Source organism: Pezoporus wallicus, unplaced genomic scaffold (genome assembly GCF_028554395.1).
Source record: "Pezoporus wallicus isolate ANWC-B61680 ecotype Strahan unplaced genomic scaffold, APGP_CSIRO_Pwel_v1 contig_1181, whole genome shotgun sequence".
NCBI lineage: Eukaryota > Metazoa > Chordata > Aves > Psittaciformes > Psittacidae > Pezoporus > Pezoporus wallicus.
Genome location: NW_026641428.1, coordinates 4,723,517 through 4,739,232, shown reverse-complemented (window position 1 = coordinate 4,739,232; position 15,716 = coordinate 4,723,517). Strand labels below are relative to the sequence as shown.

Here is a 15,716-nt window from a genome sequence, read left to right as displayed (position 1 = left end):
CAGTTTTCTTTTCCTTCTGCTCCCCAGGAAATTCTTTTCCAGCTAGCCACTTTGGTCCTGGAGAGAGGCTCTTGTTTTCTCACTTCCTTTTATATAGCAGTGACCTGAGGCAGCTAAGCTGGTTCATTCTTGCTTAAAGGTATTCACAGCCTGAGTGTCCTAAATAACAGCTGGAAACAATGCAACCAGCCAGTTCTCTTTGGACTAACATTGGCCTATGAGCCACATTTTGAGAACCACTGAATTGCATAATATATGAACAAAAAAGCCTGAAAGAGGCATAACTGATGGATTTTTTTGTCAGCCTTTGGGAAGAACATAGACAATTTTGTGTGTATAAGTGTGTGGCCTTTTGCGGGGGGAGAAGGGCTTGGGGTCTTTAGAAAGAAACTATTGGGTTATGAGGAACTGCATATCATTTCAGGGTATTTAACAGGGAACTCTTAAGAGGATAAATTTAAATAAAAAGAAGAGTTTAACATTCTATGAACTGGGAGGGGAGAAGCTTGACATTATATGTTAGGAAAAACAAATGGTCCACACAGCTCTACTGGCAGATTAGTGTTACTTAATCCAGGTTTAAATTACTAGGAATTTATTTTTCATTTTTTGAATAGAGATTCATCTAATGTCTTGGTTTGGGATAGTGGGTTTTTTTCCTTAGCTTATGGGGAGGGATTCAGGATATCCACTGAAATGATCTGGTCTGGACTTCTCAACTCGTTGGAAATCTGGTTATTTAATCTGTGGTTTAGATTTTATAAATATAGTTGTTTCAGGATGTAGTTTTATGATATACAGTGTTTGAAAATACCAGCTTTATAGCATTTTCTCTCCCCTCTGATGACTTCTGCCTCCAGCCCTTTATGCTATGACTTGCTGACCTGTTGCTTTTATCAGTACCACCAGGTTGTGCAGTCACAGTATAAATTGGGGAACTAGTCTACCTTCTTTCAAAAACTATATATCTTTTTTTGAGGCTTTAAAAAACAAAAAAAAAAGGATTAGTTTTCCAGTTTGGTTCACGATTTAGCTGTACAAGAGGCTGTGCCAAAATAACAAGAGATGATGTGGGGCACTCCTTCTGCTGGCACTGCTACTAAAAAATACGTATCGGGTGCCAAACATTATTTTTCCCTTTTCAGCTAGAATAATTCCATAAATACGAGCTGTTTGATATGGGCTACTTTTGTCTCCACTTTATGCAAACTTTCAAGTGCTAGAAGTACTAACTGAAATCAGTAGAACCCTTTCTTCAGTGTTTTTCGATGAATGTAGATATTCCACTTCGAATATAGATACATAGGTTTCCATAAATTAAGCATCATGAATTGTTTACTTTCTTAGAGAATCTGAATAAACAACTGTTTGAATGTTCTCTAATATGTAACATAAACATGAGATAATTTTAAGTGCTGAAATTAGTAGGGAATGTGCTCGTACCTGACATGCTGCTTATGAAATTGCACTCAAAATCTTAGGCAGTACACATTCTGAATTTGTAATTTTAATAAGATATGAATGGAAAAATCGTAAATTAGCTTGGTTTTGGTGTGTTGTATCAACATCTTAAGAATGTTTCTGCTGTAATGACTTACACTTTCATCCCTTGTTTCTTTATTTGCACTTCAGCCTCAAAATATTTCATGTCTTTTCTTAATTCATCAATTTGTACAAGATCTGTAACTGCGCATATCTCAGTTTTTTCTTTGTACATCAATTTTAGACCGCTTCCCAGATAATTTCTCTCCTTGGCTGAAATACAAAACCCAGCTTCCTCTCATTTCAAATAGCATCCCTACCGTGCATAACAAAATGGTGAACATCCCATTACCTGTGGGTTCATGGACAGAAAGATTCCGTGAAACAGGCTTTTGCCTTATCTTTCTGAATTTTTCTGGCTTTAAGAGAAAAGCAGTGCTTTCTTCTAGTTCAGCAGGGTTTTGTAATGTAATGTTCCTCCATCACCACTAGTATAGATGCAGGGGTAAAAATATCGTTTTCAAATGGGGAGTAAATGAGCTTTTATATTTCATTCTTTTCATTTGCAGGAGGAAGCTGAAATACAAGCAGAACTTGAACGTTTGGAAAGAGTTAGGAATCTTCACATAAGAGAGCTGAAAAGAATAAATAATGAAGATAATTCACAGTAAGAGACTTGCTGTCTTAATTTTGAATGTCTATTTTTAAAATAATGCTCCAGAATCACATTTTACCTACAGAGGGTAGGGTTTTTCATGATTTTTTACTTTGGTTCTCTTTTAGGTTTTGACTTTTAAAAATAAAGAATTACTTATAGTTTGGTAAACTTATTAATGGTTTTAACAAATACGCACAAAGTTATATATACACATCTTACAGTGCAGGAGAGCTAAAACTTCCTGGACCATATTGCTAAGCTAAAAAGAATACTTGTAATTGAACTTAATGCAGTTAGTTTAGCTGACAATGATGCAAGAGAATGACGGGGGAAGTTTGCACCAGTAGTGACTTTGTGATGCAGTTAAAATCACATTTGGTTTTACTGCAATGTGATTTCATTTCTACAAGGTACTTGTACATATAAAGGACATATTAAACATTACTCTGTACTTCAGCTTGCATAGCAATATACCATAAAGTTAAATTGTTTAACATTAGCGATTACTATGTAGATTTGAAAGTAATAATTACATAACCTAAATAAAAATTCTCTGTTTTCTGTAATGGCAAATACAAGCACTAATACCAGCACTTCAGACTGAAGGGAACTGGTTCTGCTTATCCCTGACTGCTTATGCCCTTGCCCTGTTTCCTTTCACATGCCTGCAATGGCATTTCTTTACTGAGCAGATGCTGGAAATTGATCCAAGTTGAAACCATCTCCTATGGTTTCTTTTCCTGGATTAATTTTAACTCCAGATCAATTTCCAGGTCCAGTTCTTTGCCCCAGTTGCAAAAATGCTTATGTTGCATGAGGAGAGAGGGGAGTGCAAGGGTGGTATGAGAAGCTGGGGGAAGGAGATGATGGGACTGGGTTTCTTTCTTTCTGCAATAGTAAATGTTTATGAAACAGAAGCCTTAAGACTATAGGATTGTATTTAATTTTTACTTTTTAGACACATTAGAAGTACACCTACACCAAGACTTTTAAACATGAAAGCAACAAGATGTGAAATTGTGCTTAACTGTTTTAATGGTTTCCATACCTACTATGCAGGAATACAGAGAAGTTTTGTTCCTTTGTGGCCACAGTGGTAATTGGCAGCTAAACTGGTGGTGTGTTTTTGGTACAAATAATAATGGCTTGATTCTTAGAATTCAATGGCAGAATATTTTCTTTTTAAAATAAATTGCCTGCAGCAAATAAACAAGCAGCTCTTTGCAGGTTAAAAGATAACTCTTTTAATTCTCAGTGTTTTCATTAGAAAAGTTTTGTTTTGTTTTGTTTTTTTAAAGGAATACTTGAGCATGAAGGAATAAATGGTGCAGAAAAATGACAGGTTTTGACTGTAAATAGTGTGTATGTGGGGCAAAGAATGTCCAGATTACACTCCCAGTTGAAAACAGAATTACAGGACCTGGGCAAGCAGAATACTACAGCTTCACTGCTCATTTTCTGCAGTCAATGTTGACACATTTTATGGTGCAGCACTAAATGCTTTAAACATGTTTTTGTAGGAGTTTAAACTTGTGTATTTACCAAGTGGCTAAGCTGCAGCTTACATTCGTAATACAGAAGACAGACCCAATGGAGAAGTAATTTAGGTCTATAGCCCCTGCTGTCTTTCCTAATATATCTTGGCAACTGGCCATTTGATAAGGGACACAGGGTTCTGAAGTGAAGCAGCTGTTCCGTCGTAACTCGGATCCTCTTAGGTTTTCAGCTTCCAGCTGTGGTGCAAAGCTGAGCCCTCTTTCCTGTTCTAGCAATGTTCCCCTCTATGTCCCTCTACCCACGGGTGACTTCCCCAAGTGTCCCAAATATAAAGCAGGCTGCAAACTTGGTTCTTTGGGGTTCCAGCCTTTACAATGAAGAGTATGAAGTATTGCCCAGTTCAGAGATGGGTAACCTTTTATGTCTGCATGTGTTTTTACAATTGCACTACAATAACAGGAAAAGTGAGAGTGCAGGTTAGGGCTTCCCTGTCTGGGTTTAGGACCCATGTGATGCTGGCACTACCTGCAAGATGTAGGTTCTGAGCCATGAAGAGCCACAGAGTAACAAAAGCAGCAATGGAGAGGGAAGGTGATGAGGTTCACAAAAATGGCCTCACTAGAGGCATACGTTTAGTAGAAGGACTAAAAAAATGTGAATCTGAATTTGAGTGTGGTTTTAAAAGAATTGAGCTACTGGTCAAGGATGCTTTTGATTTGAGTATGAGCAGATATTCAGTCCTTTGGTGTGTTTCCCCCATCTTGCTGTTAACTACTTTGTGTTACATGGAATCCATTTTGTTAAAAAGGGGCAGGCTTATACAACAGGTCACTCACATTCCTCCTTGTCTGTTCCAAAAGGCTGAAGTCTAAGGGTTCTCTAAACTTTGGTACAATAAAGAGAGAACCCTTCTATCAGATATTTGAATTTAAGGGTTTTTTCCTTACCTTCATAGAAATGGAGAAAAATAACAAAAAAGTATGGCAGAATCGACTGGTTGGATGATGGTATTGTGATATTATTTGTACACTAAATAGCCAAAAGTCACTGAAATTGGCTAGTTGTACAGTTGTGCCATAAGGTTACACAGTGTTCAGCATATTATATATAACATACGTATATTGCTAGTAAAAAGAAAGCTCTATCTGAGGAGTAATACCAAGAGGTTTACATTTTAAACTCTATTTGTATACCTTACATAGAATTATTTATTTTTTTTTTTCTTTCGAGGTTTAAAGATCACCCCACGTTGAATGAACGGTATTTGTTACTCCACTTACTTGGCCGAGGTGGCTTCAGTGAAGTATACAAGGTAGAGTGTGTTGGGTCTGCTAAACCTAATGTTTGAACCAGATACATTTGTACACTTAGTTTCTGGGAGAGTTAAAGGATCCAAATAGGCAGAATGATTGTACTGTGGTATACTCTTTAAGCACCGGTTGAGCAAAATCTGATTAACCCGTGGAGGGAGGGAGCATTACAATAGACTTGTCAGTAGACCTGTCAGTTACATGCCACTTTTTTTCCTCTATTTGGTGTTATTTTTATCATCTTTGGTTGTAATTTTCCTATATTCGTGGATTTCTTTTTTAGGCTTTTGATCTTTATGAACAAAGATATGCTGCTGTGAAGATTCACCAGCTTAACAAAAGCTGGAGGGATGAAAAGAAAGAAAACTACCACAAGTAAATATTAATGATTTACGCTTCGTATGTTAAACTGGATAGCGTTTTATTGATTGTGGAAGGTTAATGTATCCATTTTCTTTTAGACATGCCTGCAGAGAGTATAGAATACACAAAGAACTGGATCACCCCCGGATAGTTAAACTATATGACTACTTCTCCCTGGATACAGATACGTAAGTACATAAAATCATACATTTTCCAGAAGTTGGCAAGGATTTTAGTACTGTATATTAGATAAACAGAAATGAAGAGCATTTGAACAAAAGTAGCATGTTCTTGCTTTCAGCCAAAGTGTTTAGTCCTTAAGGGGACTTTAGAAGAACCCCACACTAGTTGTAGACACTAGTCTCAGCTGACTATTGCAGGCCTTCTATAAAGTGATGAATACACTGTTTTGCAACACGTCCTGAGGGTGAAGGGGGTATGCAGTGCTGTAATGTTTTGGGGCAGGGCAAGGGCTGCTGCATCTTAAAGTTTCCAAGAGTAAATGGCATCAGGAGTGTTACTAGCCTAAGCTAGTAGTATGGTCACTGGGCTGCATCTCTTTGCATGACATTGTGTTGCATCTTAAGGGAGTGAATTCATTTTTCTATTGAGAAACATGCCTGCATAAGGTGAGGTTTTATTAACTTAACCTCTCATCAGTATGGGTACATTTTATCTTTTGGTGAGTATGAATGTTCTGACTGATGTTAATTTTCATAAAGCAGTAGTTACACCATGTGTTCTACTAACAATTTCATTCATATAGTTTAATATTCAGGCAGCCATTCTTAAACTTCACAGTATCAAACTAGGTTGTCTCTGTTTCTGATTGTGCAGTTTGATACGTTATTTAATTTTGTCTCTGAATTCTGCCCTAGGTTTTGCACGGTGTTAGAATACTGTGAAGGCAATGACTTGGATTTCTATCTCAAGCAACATAAACTGATGTCAGAGAAGGAAGCTAGGTCCATTGTAATGCAAATAGTAAATGCACTACGGTATCTCAATGAGATCAAGCCCCCTATTATACACTATGATCTTAAACCAGGTAAATGAGGAATGTTACAATTGAAAATGTAATTATTTTTTTTAGTCCTTTTGTTTGTAATTCATGTCTGAACATACCAAAATTATCTTCTGTGTGTCAGCCTTACTGTAAACAGCCTTTCTTTCTAGCTTTATTGCCAAAATAATCTGTCTTTTCTTTGAAAAAAAATATTTGCTGTAACTTTTCTACTTTGTATTATTTTGATTCAAATTTATAGGAAAAAAAATCATACAGCAGCATATAGATGCATACATTGGTATTTAGTAATATAACCAGATAATATCGTTAGTTGGCTGTCCTCTCTGATCATTGTGGAATGCTGATGTGTAAATAATTTTTCCTTTATGTGTTTCATAGTTTGTAAAGGATTTAAATAGGTATTCAGTCACTTTCAGCATCTCAATGTAAGCACTTCAAAGCAGGACTTTACGGAAGTTTTCTTTACAATGAATAACAAGCATTGTCATAAGTGATGTATTCTGTTTTCATTCCATGGTCTTTGATTTACCACCTTACATGAAAGATGCTTGTGTTCTTCATGTACTTTAATCTGCTACACTTCCAAGAGTGGTATTTGTAATGTAACTCTTAATGCTGGCCTGTTTGCTTCCTGCTATGTAATAAATAAGATTCATGCAGATTTCTCTAACATTATTTAATTGTACAGAATGTATTCTTAATCTTGTAAATCTTTTTGTTCTTAGACTAACTTCATCAGATAACTTTTATATCAAGAAATTTTACTTTACCACAACTAATCAATTTCTTGGCACAGTTTTATGGCACGCGCAAGCCCTGAAACCTGTAGTGTAGGATTTGTTCTGGGTAGAAAAATATCAAAACTTCATTGTAACTGGTATCCTGCTATGTGTCTTTTTGTGTTTCCTCACTACATTTTGGTGTTTCACTGTCCAGCCAGCCCCCAGCTGAGGGCGCCAGTTCAGATGATGATAACCTAGGGAGTTCCTGAGACTGCACTGAAATGTGTCATAGTCAAGTTACTCTAGACTCGAGGATATAAAGATGATGTAAAGTTGTCCCTTACCCTCATGAAGTTAGATATTCCTGAAAATTGAATGTGGTTGTGAAAATAAAGCATTCTGTTAGCTTTTTTGAGGTAATTATTTATTTTCCCCCCTTCCTGGATAGGTAATATCCTTCTTGTAGATGGAACAGCATGTGGAGAAATAAAAATTACTGATTTTGGCCTCTCGAAAATAATGGATGATGATAGCTACGGTGTGGATGGAATGGATTTAACTTCACAGGGAGCAGGAACTTACTGGTAATACCTGGTTCGATTTTGCTGTTCATGTTTCATAAATGCTTTCTTACCAAGCCAATTTGGAGAGAAGGCTAGCATTAAAATCCATTAAAATGGATGGCAATCAAGACTTTTGTGAAGTACTGTGAATGTTGATACTCACAAATGTTAGAATGGTAACATAACAAGTAAGGTAAGAGAGTGTGAGGGTGTGTTGTTTATTTTTTTATATATATAAAAATATATGGAGAAGATCACTATGATTTAGCAACATGGTTTCCCTCAAGAAGCAGGTGTTTAATCTTCGGCTGCAGGTGGTTGAAGATGTTTGACAGAGCTATGATGATTAAGTGTGGGTGCTTAGTCCTTGGGGATTTTAGAGCAGGGATTACCAGCAGGTAATGTCCTTAGGACAAAAGAGTATCCACTCTTCCATCCTAAAGGTTAATGACAGCTCAGTAGCTGTGATTTGTTTTCTGTGTGCACTTGCTTGCTTGTCCAAAAACCTGAAGTTTTAGAGCTGTCTAGGGAACAGGAATGACAATAAGCTTACAGAAAAACTATTTCTAGAATTTGCTTTCTAAAGATGCAGATCCTTCATGGCACAGCAGCTCTTTCAGCTGCCGTGGTAGTTATGTCAGCTTATATTGGCCAAGTGAGTTCATTTGTTCTTACTCTCCTCATTCTTACTCTCCTCATTCTGCCTGTAGCAAGGTCAGAGTCAGGAGCTGAAACCTAACTAAACAGAGAAGCCAGTGTTGTTCCCATGTGCTCTGCAACTTTTCCTATATTCGGAAGTTGCACATAATAAAGCTTTTTCCTTTTTCTTTGGATTTTTTAGAAAAGCAAACACACATACTCTTGCACAAGTGCAATGTGCACATGCTGTGAGAAGATGATTGTTCAAGTTGAACCATTTTAGAAGTGTTAGGGTTTTGTTACTCTTTTTAATACTTTACCTATATAAAGACCAATTTATTGTACCAGTGTATGTAAAAAAGTTTCAGGCTTTGGATTTCATTTAAAATGCCACAGGCATTGGTGTTGCTGTAAACTAAGACATCAAAAACAGTCTGTGACCATTATGGGTTCATGATGAATCTCTGCATTACTAAATCATAATTCCTGTGAGCCCAAAATCTTCTTTTAAAAAGGCAGTATTTTGAATGAGATTGAGGTGGGGATGAGTCTCTTCAGAGCATATTGCACAAACTGCCAGCACCATAGTCCTGGAAGGGATTTCCTCAGTCACTGGATCCGGTACCTGCCTTTCCAGATAGTCAAGTCACATAATCTCTTTTGTAAACTTAAAGACGTTTGTATTAAATTTAGTTAATGTTTTGTCCCCAGTAATCTGATTTGAAGTGTGTTCTGTAACCGCAGTTCTCTGATCATTAGAAACCTAATCCTCTCATTTACGGACTGTGTTTATTTGTGGCCAGTTTATACTTGTTTGTTCCTGTGCCAACACTGTCCTTCCTGAAGTAGGCTGTTTCCTTTCCTCGTACTTTCCTCTTGATGCTTTTCTAGCCTTCAATATTTTTCCTTGAATTTCTCTATTCTTCAGATCATTTTAGTAGCTTTCTTTGCACTTGCATCTCTTTAAGCTCATTTCTCTTGATTGTTGCAATCAGAATTGTACACGAGTATTCCAGATGAGTTTTGTGATACTGTGTGAAATTCATATTTATGTTGCATTCTTATCTCATTTTTCTCCTTACTCCCATTTCTACAAATATTTCTTCAAAATTTCTTTAAAAGCCTTATATGCTGTTGATGAAAGAATGTCTGGTCTGTAGATAACTCTAATCGCTTTTATGCCTTTCTTGATTTTAGATGTTACAGTCGATAATACATGACTGCCCCCACATTGATATGCTTGGGAGGTTTTATTTGTTTGTTTTTAAGGATGTTCCATTTCACCAGTTCTTTTGTAATTCAGGAGTGCCACAGGAACTCCCACAACTTTCAGCTCTTTAAGTATGGCTTCCTGCAGATTATACGAATGGAAATACCAATCACCTTTGTCTACTATATACACCTCTCGTTAATGTCACTATTCTTACTAAAAACTTAGATAAAAGGGTCTTTAAGTCGTATCTATATTATCTTTGATTCCTAACCAGGCCTTGCACTAAAATGCTCTATATGGCTTTCATCTTTTCTTGCTCTGATAGATGGAGACAGTTCATATTTAACCTAGGATTCCAATTAAAACAAAACAAAGAAAGGTGATAATGAGTGATTTAGGCAGAGAATATTGGTATTTGTGCTTCTGTGAAATAGACCCTCTATTTGACTGACTATACAAAAAGCTGTCATGTCAGTTTTGATGGCTGTGCAAAGTGTTGGAATGTGGATCATAAGGCAGCTGTACAGTTGTCAAAAGATCAGAGATGTGTATGTGAAGTGTTTGCATAATTTGGTATTTGAGGAAGTTCTAGTGATGCCATACATCTACTTGCAGACATTGAGATGCATATTTTGTTTTCCAGGTACCTGCCTCCAGAGTGTTTTGTAGTTGGCAAAGAGCCGCCAAAGATTTCTAATAAGGTTGACGTATGGTCAGTTGGAGTAATCTTTTTTCAATGCCTTTATGGTAGAAAGGTAAGGAAATCTTTCTTTGAAAATTGGAGGTTTAGTGTAAATGCCTGTTACCAGTAGAATGTGAATTATACTTACAAAGATGTGAATCTACATGGAAAATTACTTGTGTTACTTTTTGGTGTTGTGCATTGATACTGCAAGAAATGTAGAAGATCTTGACTGAAACTTCTTATTTACAGAATGGCTAGCAGTTTGTATTAACACTTCAGCAACTTACTGCAGCATAAATATTTATGTAATCAAAGTAGTTGGATATCTCTCATGAAGCAAATAATGTGCTTATTTTTCAGCCATTTGGCCACAATCAATCGCAGCAAGATATCTTACAAGAAAATACAATATTAAAAGCCACAGAAGTTCAGTTCCCTGTTAAACCTGTTGTAAGCAATGAAGCTAAGGTAACTTTTCATATGATCTCTGAGTAACAGTTAAAACATTCATCATAGAGGATTCTGCTGTAAAATCACTGTTACGAATGCTATGGGACATAGTAACTAAACATGTAGGAAAACATAATTGAGAACTAGTATTTTTATGTTTTTATTTAAGAAAACTTATTCTGGGACTTCTCAAAATCATGTACTTCAAAGTGAGCCTATATATATTCCAGAAATTTGCAAGTGGTTTTAAAGTAGGCCGCCTCAAAAATTGTCTGCTTTGCTTTTACCCAGAGGATCCTGGTGTCTCACTCAAGCTGTCTCACTACAAATTCTTGTGAAATACTGATGCTAACAGCAACAAGCTCTCTGAAAATAGTGAATGTTATTCTCTTCAGCTTTACTGGCTTGAAGAACTATTTGACTGCCAAATACCTAGAGTACATGGCTGCTAACACTCTTCCCCTTGAAAGGTTGTAGTATGTGTGTGTTAACTGAAAGCTGAGATTAGAAATGTAAATTTTTAAGGTTAGGAATCTTATAAAATACGTTGATGGCATAAAGGTGTGGATGGCCGTTTCCTGAAAAATGTTATTTTGAAACATCTGCAGTATCAAGCTCATCTCTCTCATCTCTGTAGACTAGTTGAAACAAATTAAGGTGGTTTCCCAAATGATTGTTGCTGAGAGCATCCGTAACACAAATCCAGTTCTCTGAATAAGGACAAAAACATTATATATGTTACTTGTTTGTAAAAGCGTCCCAGTTTTTGAAAAATGTATTCATGGCCAGATGCAGAAGAGATGCGCTCATTGAAAAAAATGCTAAGATGATAGAACTCCTGTTCAAATTTCAGCAACTAATTGAACATACTTAGATTTGGGACACATGCTGAAAAAATGCTAGGAGTGTTAAGACCTAGCTTCTGAAGATTTAAAGGAAAGGCAACCTGTTTCTAGAGGCTGGAACCTCCCAAGAAAATAAGTTTTTTGGATACATAAACCCACTGTTAGAATTTGTAGTACTTCTCCATCAGTTATAATTTCTAGAAGTAATGTTAGTGAGTTGCATAAGGTTATGAATATTTGGTGAAGAATTGTACTTCTTTTGGTAGAATTTTCTGGTTGCTTTTTCTTGGGATTTCACCCCTGTTTGGAAGAATTGTCTTCTTTGAATGCATTTGACAGATACACATCATATAACTTCATAACATTGCATGTTAACAGTTTATAACCCTGTCTTTTAACTTTGTGTTTCTTTGTCATTAGGACTTTTTCTTTAATATTGGGAAAGAGTAGACAAGAGTAGACAGTGGAGGACTGGCAACTTTTATTTTACGTTCTCTCTTGTTTGTTTGAAAGAAAATAAAGAAAATAAACTTTCAGTATTCTTCACTCTTACTAACATTGTCACGATAGCTGTAAGAGAGGGAAATTATTCTCTAGTGGAAATGCTATAAAACAATTTCAGACTAACTTGTAAATTCAGACCATTTATGATGACTCTGTAGAATCCAAATTGTCTTTCAGATTTATAGGCCTGGCGCTTGGAAAAGAACAGCTTGTAAACTGAGATTCTGATTTGGAAAACATGGAGATGAAATAAATATGAACCTGAAATGACGTTGTTAGTTTGTTTCCAGACTGTAACTGTCCTTTGATCCCCCTTTTTCCTTTTTTGTGCAGTGTTCTCCTTCTCATTGCAGTAATGTGTCTACAGTGCCACAGAAGCATGAAGTCTTTTACAAACATTTTAGACACAAACTTACTCTGAGGATCTTGCAAACAGCTCTTAACAATTCATTTGTTGTGAAGGATTTATTGAGAAGAATTTGGTTAAAATCCATAATGTCCGTGAACATCTGAATATATATTGAAAGATGTGCATATTTTTATTTTATGCCTTGTTCATGCTGGATATATAAATGATAGAAGTAAATTCTAGCAGGATTCTTTGGAGGCTTGCATGACAGATTTTTTTCCTTTAATCTCCTGCTTTTAATTGGAGCAAAGAACAAACAGCTGAACAGATTTATCAAAGAAAAGATTTGCAATTCTTTTAAATTAAGTCCTAAATTAAGTAATGACGTGCTTGTCAGTTCTGTAGTAATAATAAGGATTTTCTATCATTAAATGTTGAAGGCCAAGCTCTCAGGAGACCTAATGTTCTGTTTATGCTAGACAAGACTTGACAGAAACTTTCAGCATAAACTGATTGGCATACATTGTATGGACCTAAATGCAGGATAACGTAGTGTCTCAAAAACAGTTCTGAAGCTAGCTACAGAATTTGTCAGTTGATGGGATTGAGTTTTTTCTGGGAAAGGAGTTCCAGCTAGGTAGTGCTTCTTAATAGTCTATTAGTTATTTAATGCCAATTGAAAATGGCAACCACCATTGTGAAATTTCACATTTTGCTTTATTCCATCGTGGTACATGTGGTAATGCTTGGTTTCAGAGGTCAGCTAAAGCATTAAAATTCTGTCCCTGTATCTTCTGTGTACTCTTCATCTGCTGCACAGCTGAATGGTGTTAGAAGCTCCGTGGAGCTCCTTTCTACTTTTTCAGTCCTCTTGACATTTGCTTCTGGTTTTCACTAAGCTGTTCAGGGATAACACATGCAGAATTCTAACTGTGTGATATGCTAATATTTCACTTGTAAATGCAGTTCCTAAATATGGAAATAACTGTTTTAAGTGTAATTATATGAAGCCAATTAATTTGCTGGATTTTGTGTGTTTGTTTGTTTGTTTCTTCAGTGATGTTACATTTTTTCATGGTCTCAGTAGCAAAATGTTACACTGTCATTTGAATTGAATTAGATAGGAACAAGAGTTTGTACAGGAGGACATGCATATTTGCTTGTAAGCAGATGTAATTATTTGGAATGGAACTGTAATTTTTTGTATTTCTTTCCTAGGCCTTTATCAGACGCTGTTTAGCATACCGAAAAGAGGATAGATTTGATGTCCACCAGCTGGCTAATGATCCTTATCTCCTCCCTCATATGAGGAGATCAAACTCTTCAGGAAACTTGCATATGACTGGGCTAGCAGCATCCCCTACACCACCTACTTCAAGCATTATTTCGTACTGAAATTTCTCCAACCAAGAAATGGCATTATACCTTTGTGTAGTTTCCAGATGCAGACTTGAGCTTGAAAGCATTTGAGTGTTTTTACACAGGACAAGTTTGATAACTGTGTTTTCAGACTGAAGTCCTCCTACATAGTGTCATTTGTATGATTGGAATGGATCATGGACTGTGAATAGATGTACCCTTCTGAGAAATACTTTTAAACATTGAAGGATGACACTGCCTGTTACACACTAACAGGTATATTGTGTTGAAGACTGAAGAAAAGGATTTTAGTTTTTTTTCTGGGGAACATTGTAAATAATTTTTTTAATACTTAAAAGTACATTTGGTTGATACTGGAAAGTTCTAACATGAAGGGTAGTTTTTCATTATTTAAATAAAAAAGGGTAGTGAACCAATTTGAAAACAGGAAAAATTCCGTGCCTGATTATAAACTAAATAAACTGCCATCTTTCCAAGACATTGATCTTTTGAAACCAAAGTAAGGAGTGTGAGACAGTTGAAGATATGTTCTGTGTCAGATTCCGCAGATAAAATTGTAGTATTTTATTTGGCAACTCAGGCTTGTACCTCCAAAAATGTGGTGGTGTTTCACTGAATTTAGATTGGAAGGGTGATATGGAATTCCTGGTACTTACTTCTCAAGTAGATTGCTAATTTTGAAATCTGCTCAATTTTCTAAAAAAACTATACTTGCTGTGGTATTGAAACTTGTGAATCTTTCCAGACTTCTGATACAGGCAAGCAGCAGTATGAAACCAAATGCAAACAGGTCATGTATAACGTTCTATGCAGGAATAATGATAAATTCCCTTCTAGCTCTATTGTAAATTGTTGTACAGATGTCACATTTTCAGTTAAGTTCCAGCAACTTATTCCTGTACAAATGTTTAAAGTATGGCTTTTTCTAATTGGATATTGTATTTTTTTTAAGTCTCCCTCAAGGCGCTTTTAATTGCTGCTAAATGACGTTGCTTTTACTTTTGCGAAAGAATCAAATGACCTCCTTAAGGTGCAAGTCAACTGAACGTTATTGAGAGATTAAGAGTAAGTAATTCATTAACAATCAAGGCATGTAAAACAGATCTGTGTTGGCAATATACAGTACAGTTCTCTAAGCCGGTTTATTGCGTTCTCGACATGCAGGGCGCATCGATACTAGATGTAGAAGTTGCTCATGGTTATTCTCTCTTTCTGGAAGTTCCTATCAACAAGGAAATGTTTCTTGTACAGATATTTTAAAATGTGAAACATTTTCTAACTGCCTTGTATGGTAGAAACTTACTTTTCAGAACAGTGTATCTCTCATTCACTATTCTTTTTACTATCCCATTCTTGATGCTGAATACCTATATGTAATTTTGTCCATGTTGCAGAAAAAGGAGGCTGTATTACCACCGGTTTTCATTTAGTATTGTACAGTTAAACTGTTGCTCTTGTTTCTGATGTTGCAAGCCATTTTGTTTTCATTGTATATAAAGAAACATTAACTGTCTCTTTAAGATGCTGCTGAAATTGTAGAGAATGTAGCCAAAACAGTAATAAACAATGACAGTTGAAATTTCAAGGTTTTCATTGTGTGCCTTTGCATTTCAACCAGGGTGAATCAGCTCACCACATCGCTGAGCTACACTTAGCTATTTAAAGCAAATGCTCTTCAATTACAAACAAAAAGCAATAATAATTAAAGTTACATTGGAGGTGTAAGTGAAGGATTCCATGAAACTTGAATCTGTCATGACACATGTCATAATGGAGTAACCAAAGCATCTTTTCACTGAATAGACCTCACAGAAACAAAGTATTTCAGCAGGTCCTTCTAGAGTTATTTAACTGCGGAATAAGATTAGCTCATAGAATAAAATTAGACTCAAATACTCTTTCTGCCTTATATTCATCAGAGTACTGGGACTGCATCCCTTCCATCTTCCACAGTGTGAGACCAGGTCCATGGTTCAAGGGAGGAGAATGTGCCATAGCTGTAGGTTCTCATTAGATTTCATTCATTGTT

The 15,716-nt window shown here is 36.1% G+C and overlaps 1 protein-coding gene across 2 annotated transcripts in view; it reads left to right on the top strand.

Annotated features, from left to right (window-relative positions):
* Positions 1 to 15,272, top strand: part of TLK1 (tousled like kinase 1) — a 70,058-nt gene extending 54,786 nt beyond the window's left edge. For both annotated transcript variants that reach the window (XM_057423702.1, XM_057423704.1), the window contains exons 13-21: positions 2,052 to 2,149; positions 4,868 to 4,949; positions 5,231 to 5,322; positions 5,409 to 5,498; positions 6,189 to 6,358; positions 7,508 to 7,643; positions 10,118 to 10,229; positions 10,520 to 10,627; positions 13,526 to 15,272. In XM_057423702.1, the coding sequence (XP_057279685.1) occupies positions 2,052 to 2,149; positions 4,868 to 4,949; positions 5,231 to 5,322; positions 5,409 to 5,498; positions 6,189 to 6,358; positions 7,508 to 7,643; positions 10,118 to 10,229; positions 10,520 to 10,627; positions 13,526 to 13,702 (1,065 nt within the window). In that variant the 3' untranslated portion in view covers positions 13,703 to 15,272. The remainder of the gene's footprint in view (positions 1 to 2,051; positions 2,150 to 4,867; positions 4,950 to 5,230; positions 5,323 to 5,408; positions 5,499 to 6,188; positions 6,359 to 7,507; positions 7,644 to 10,117; positions 10,230 to 10,519; positions 10,628 to 13,525) is intronic.
* Positions 15,273 to 15,716: the final 444 nt, after the last annotated feature.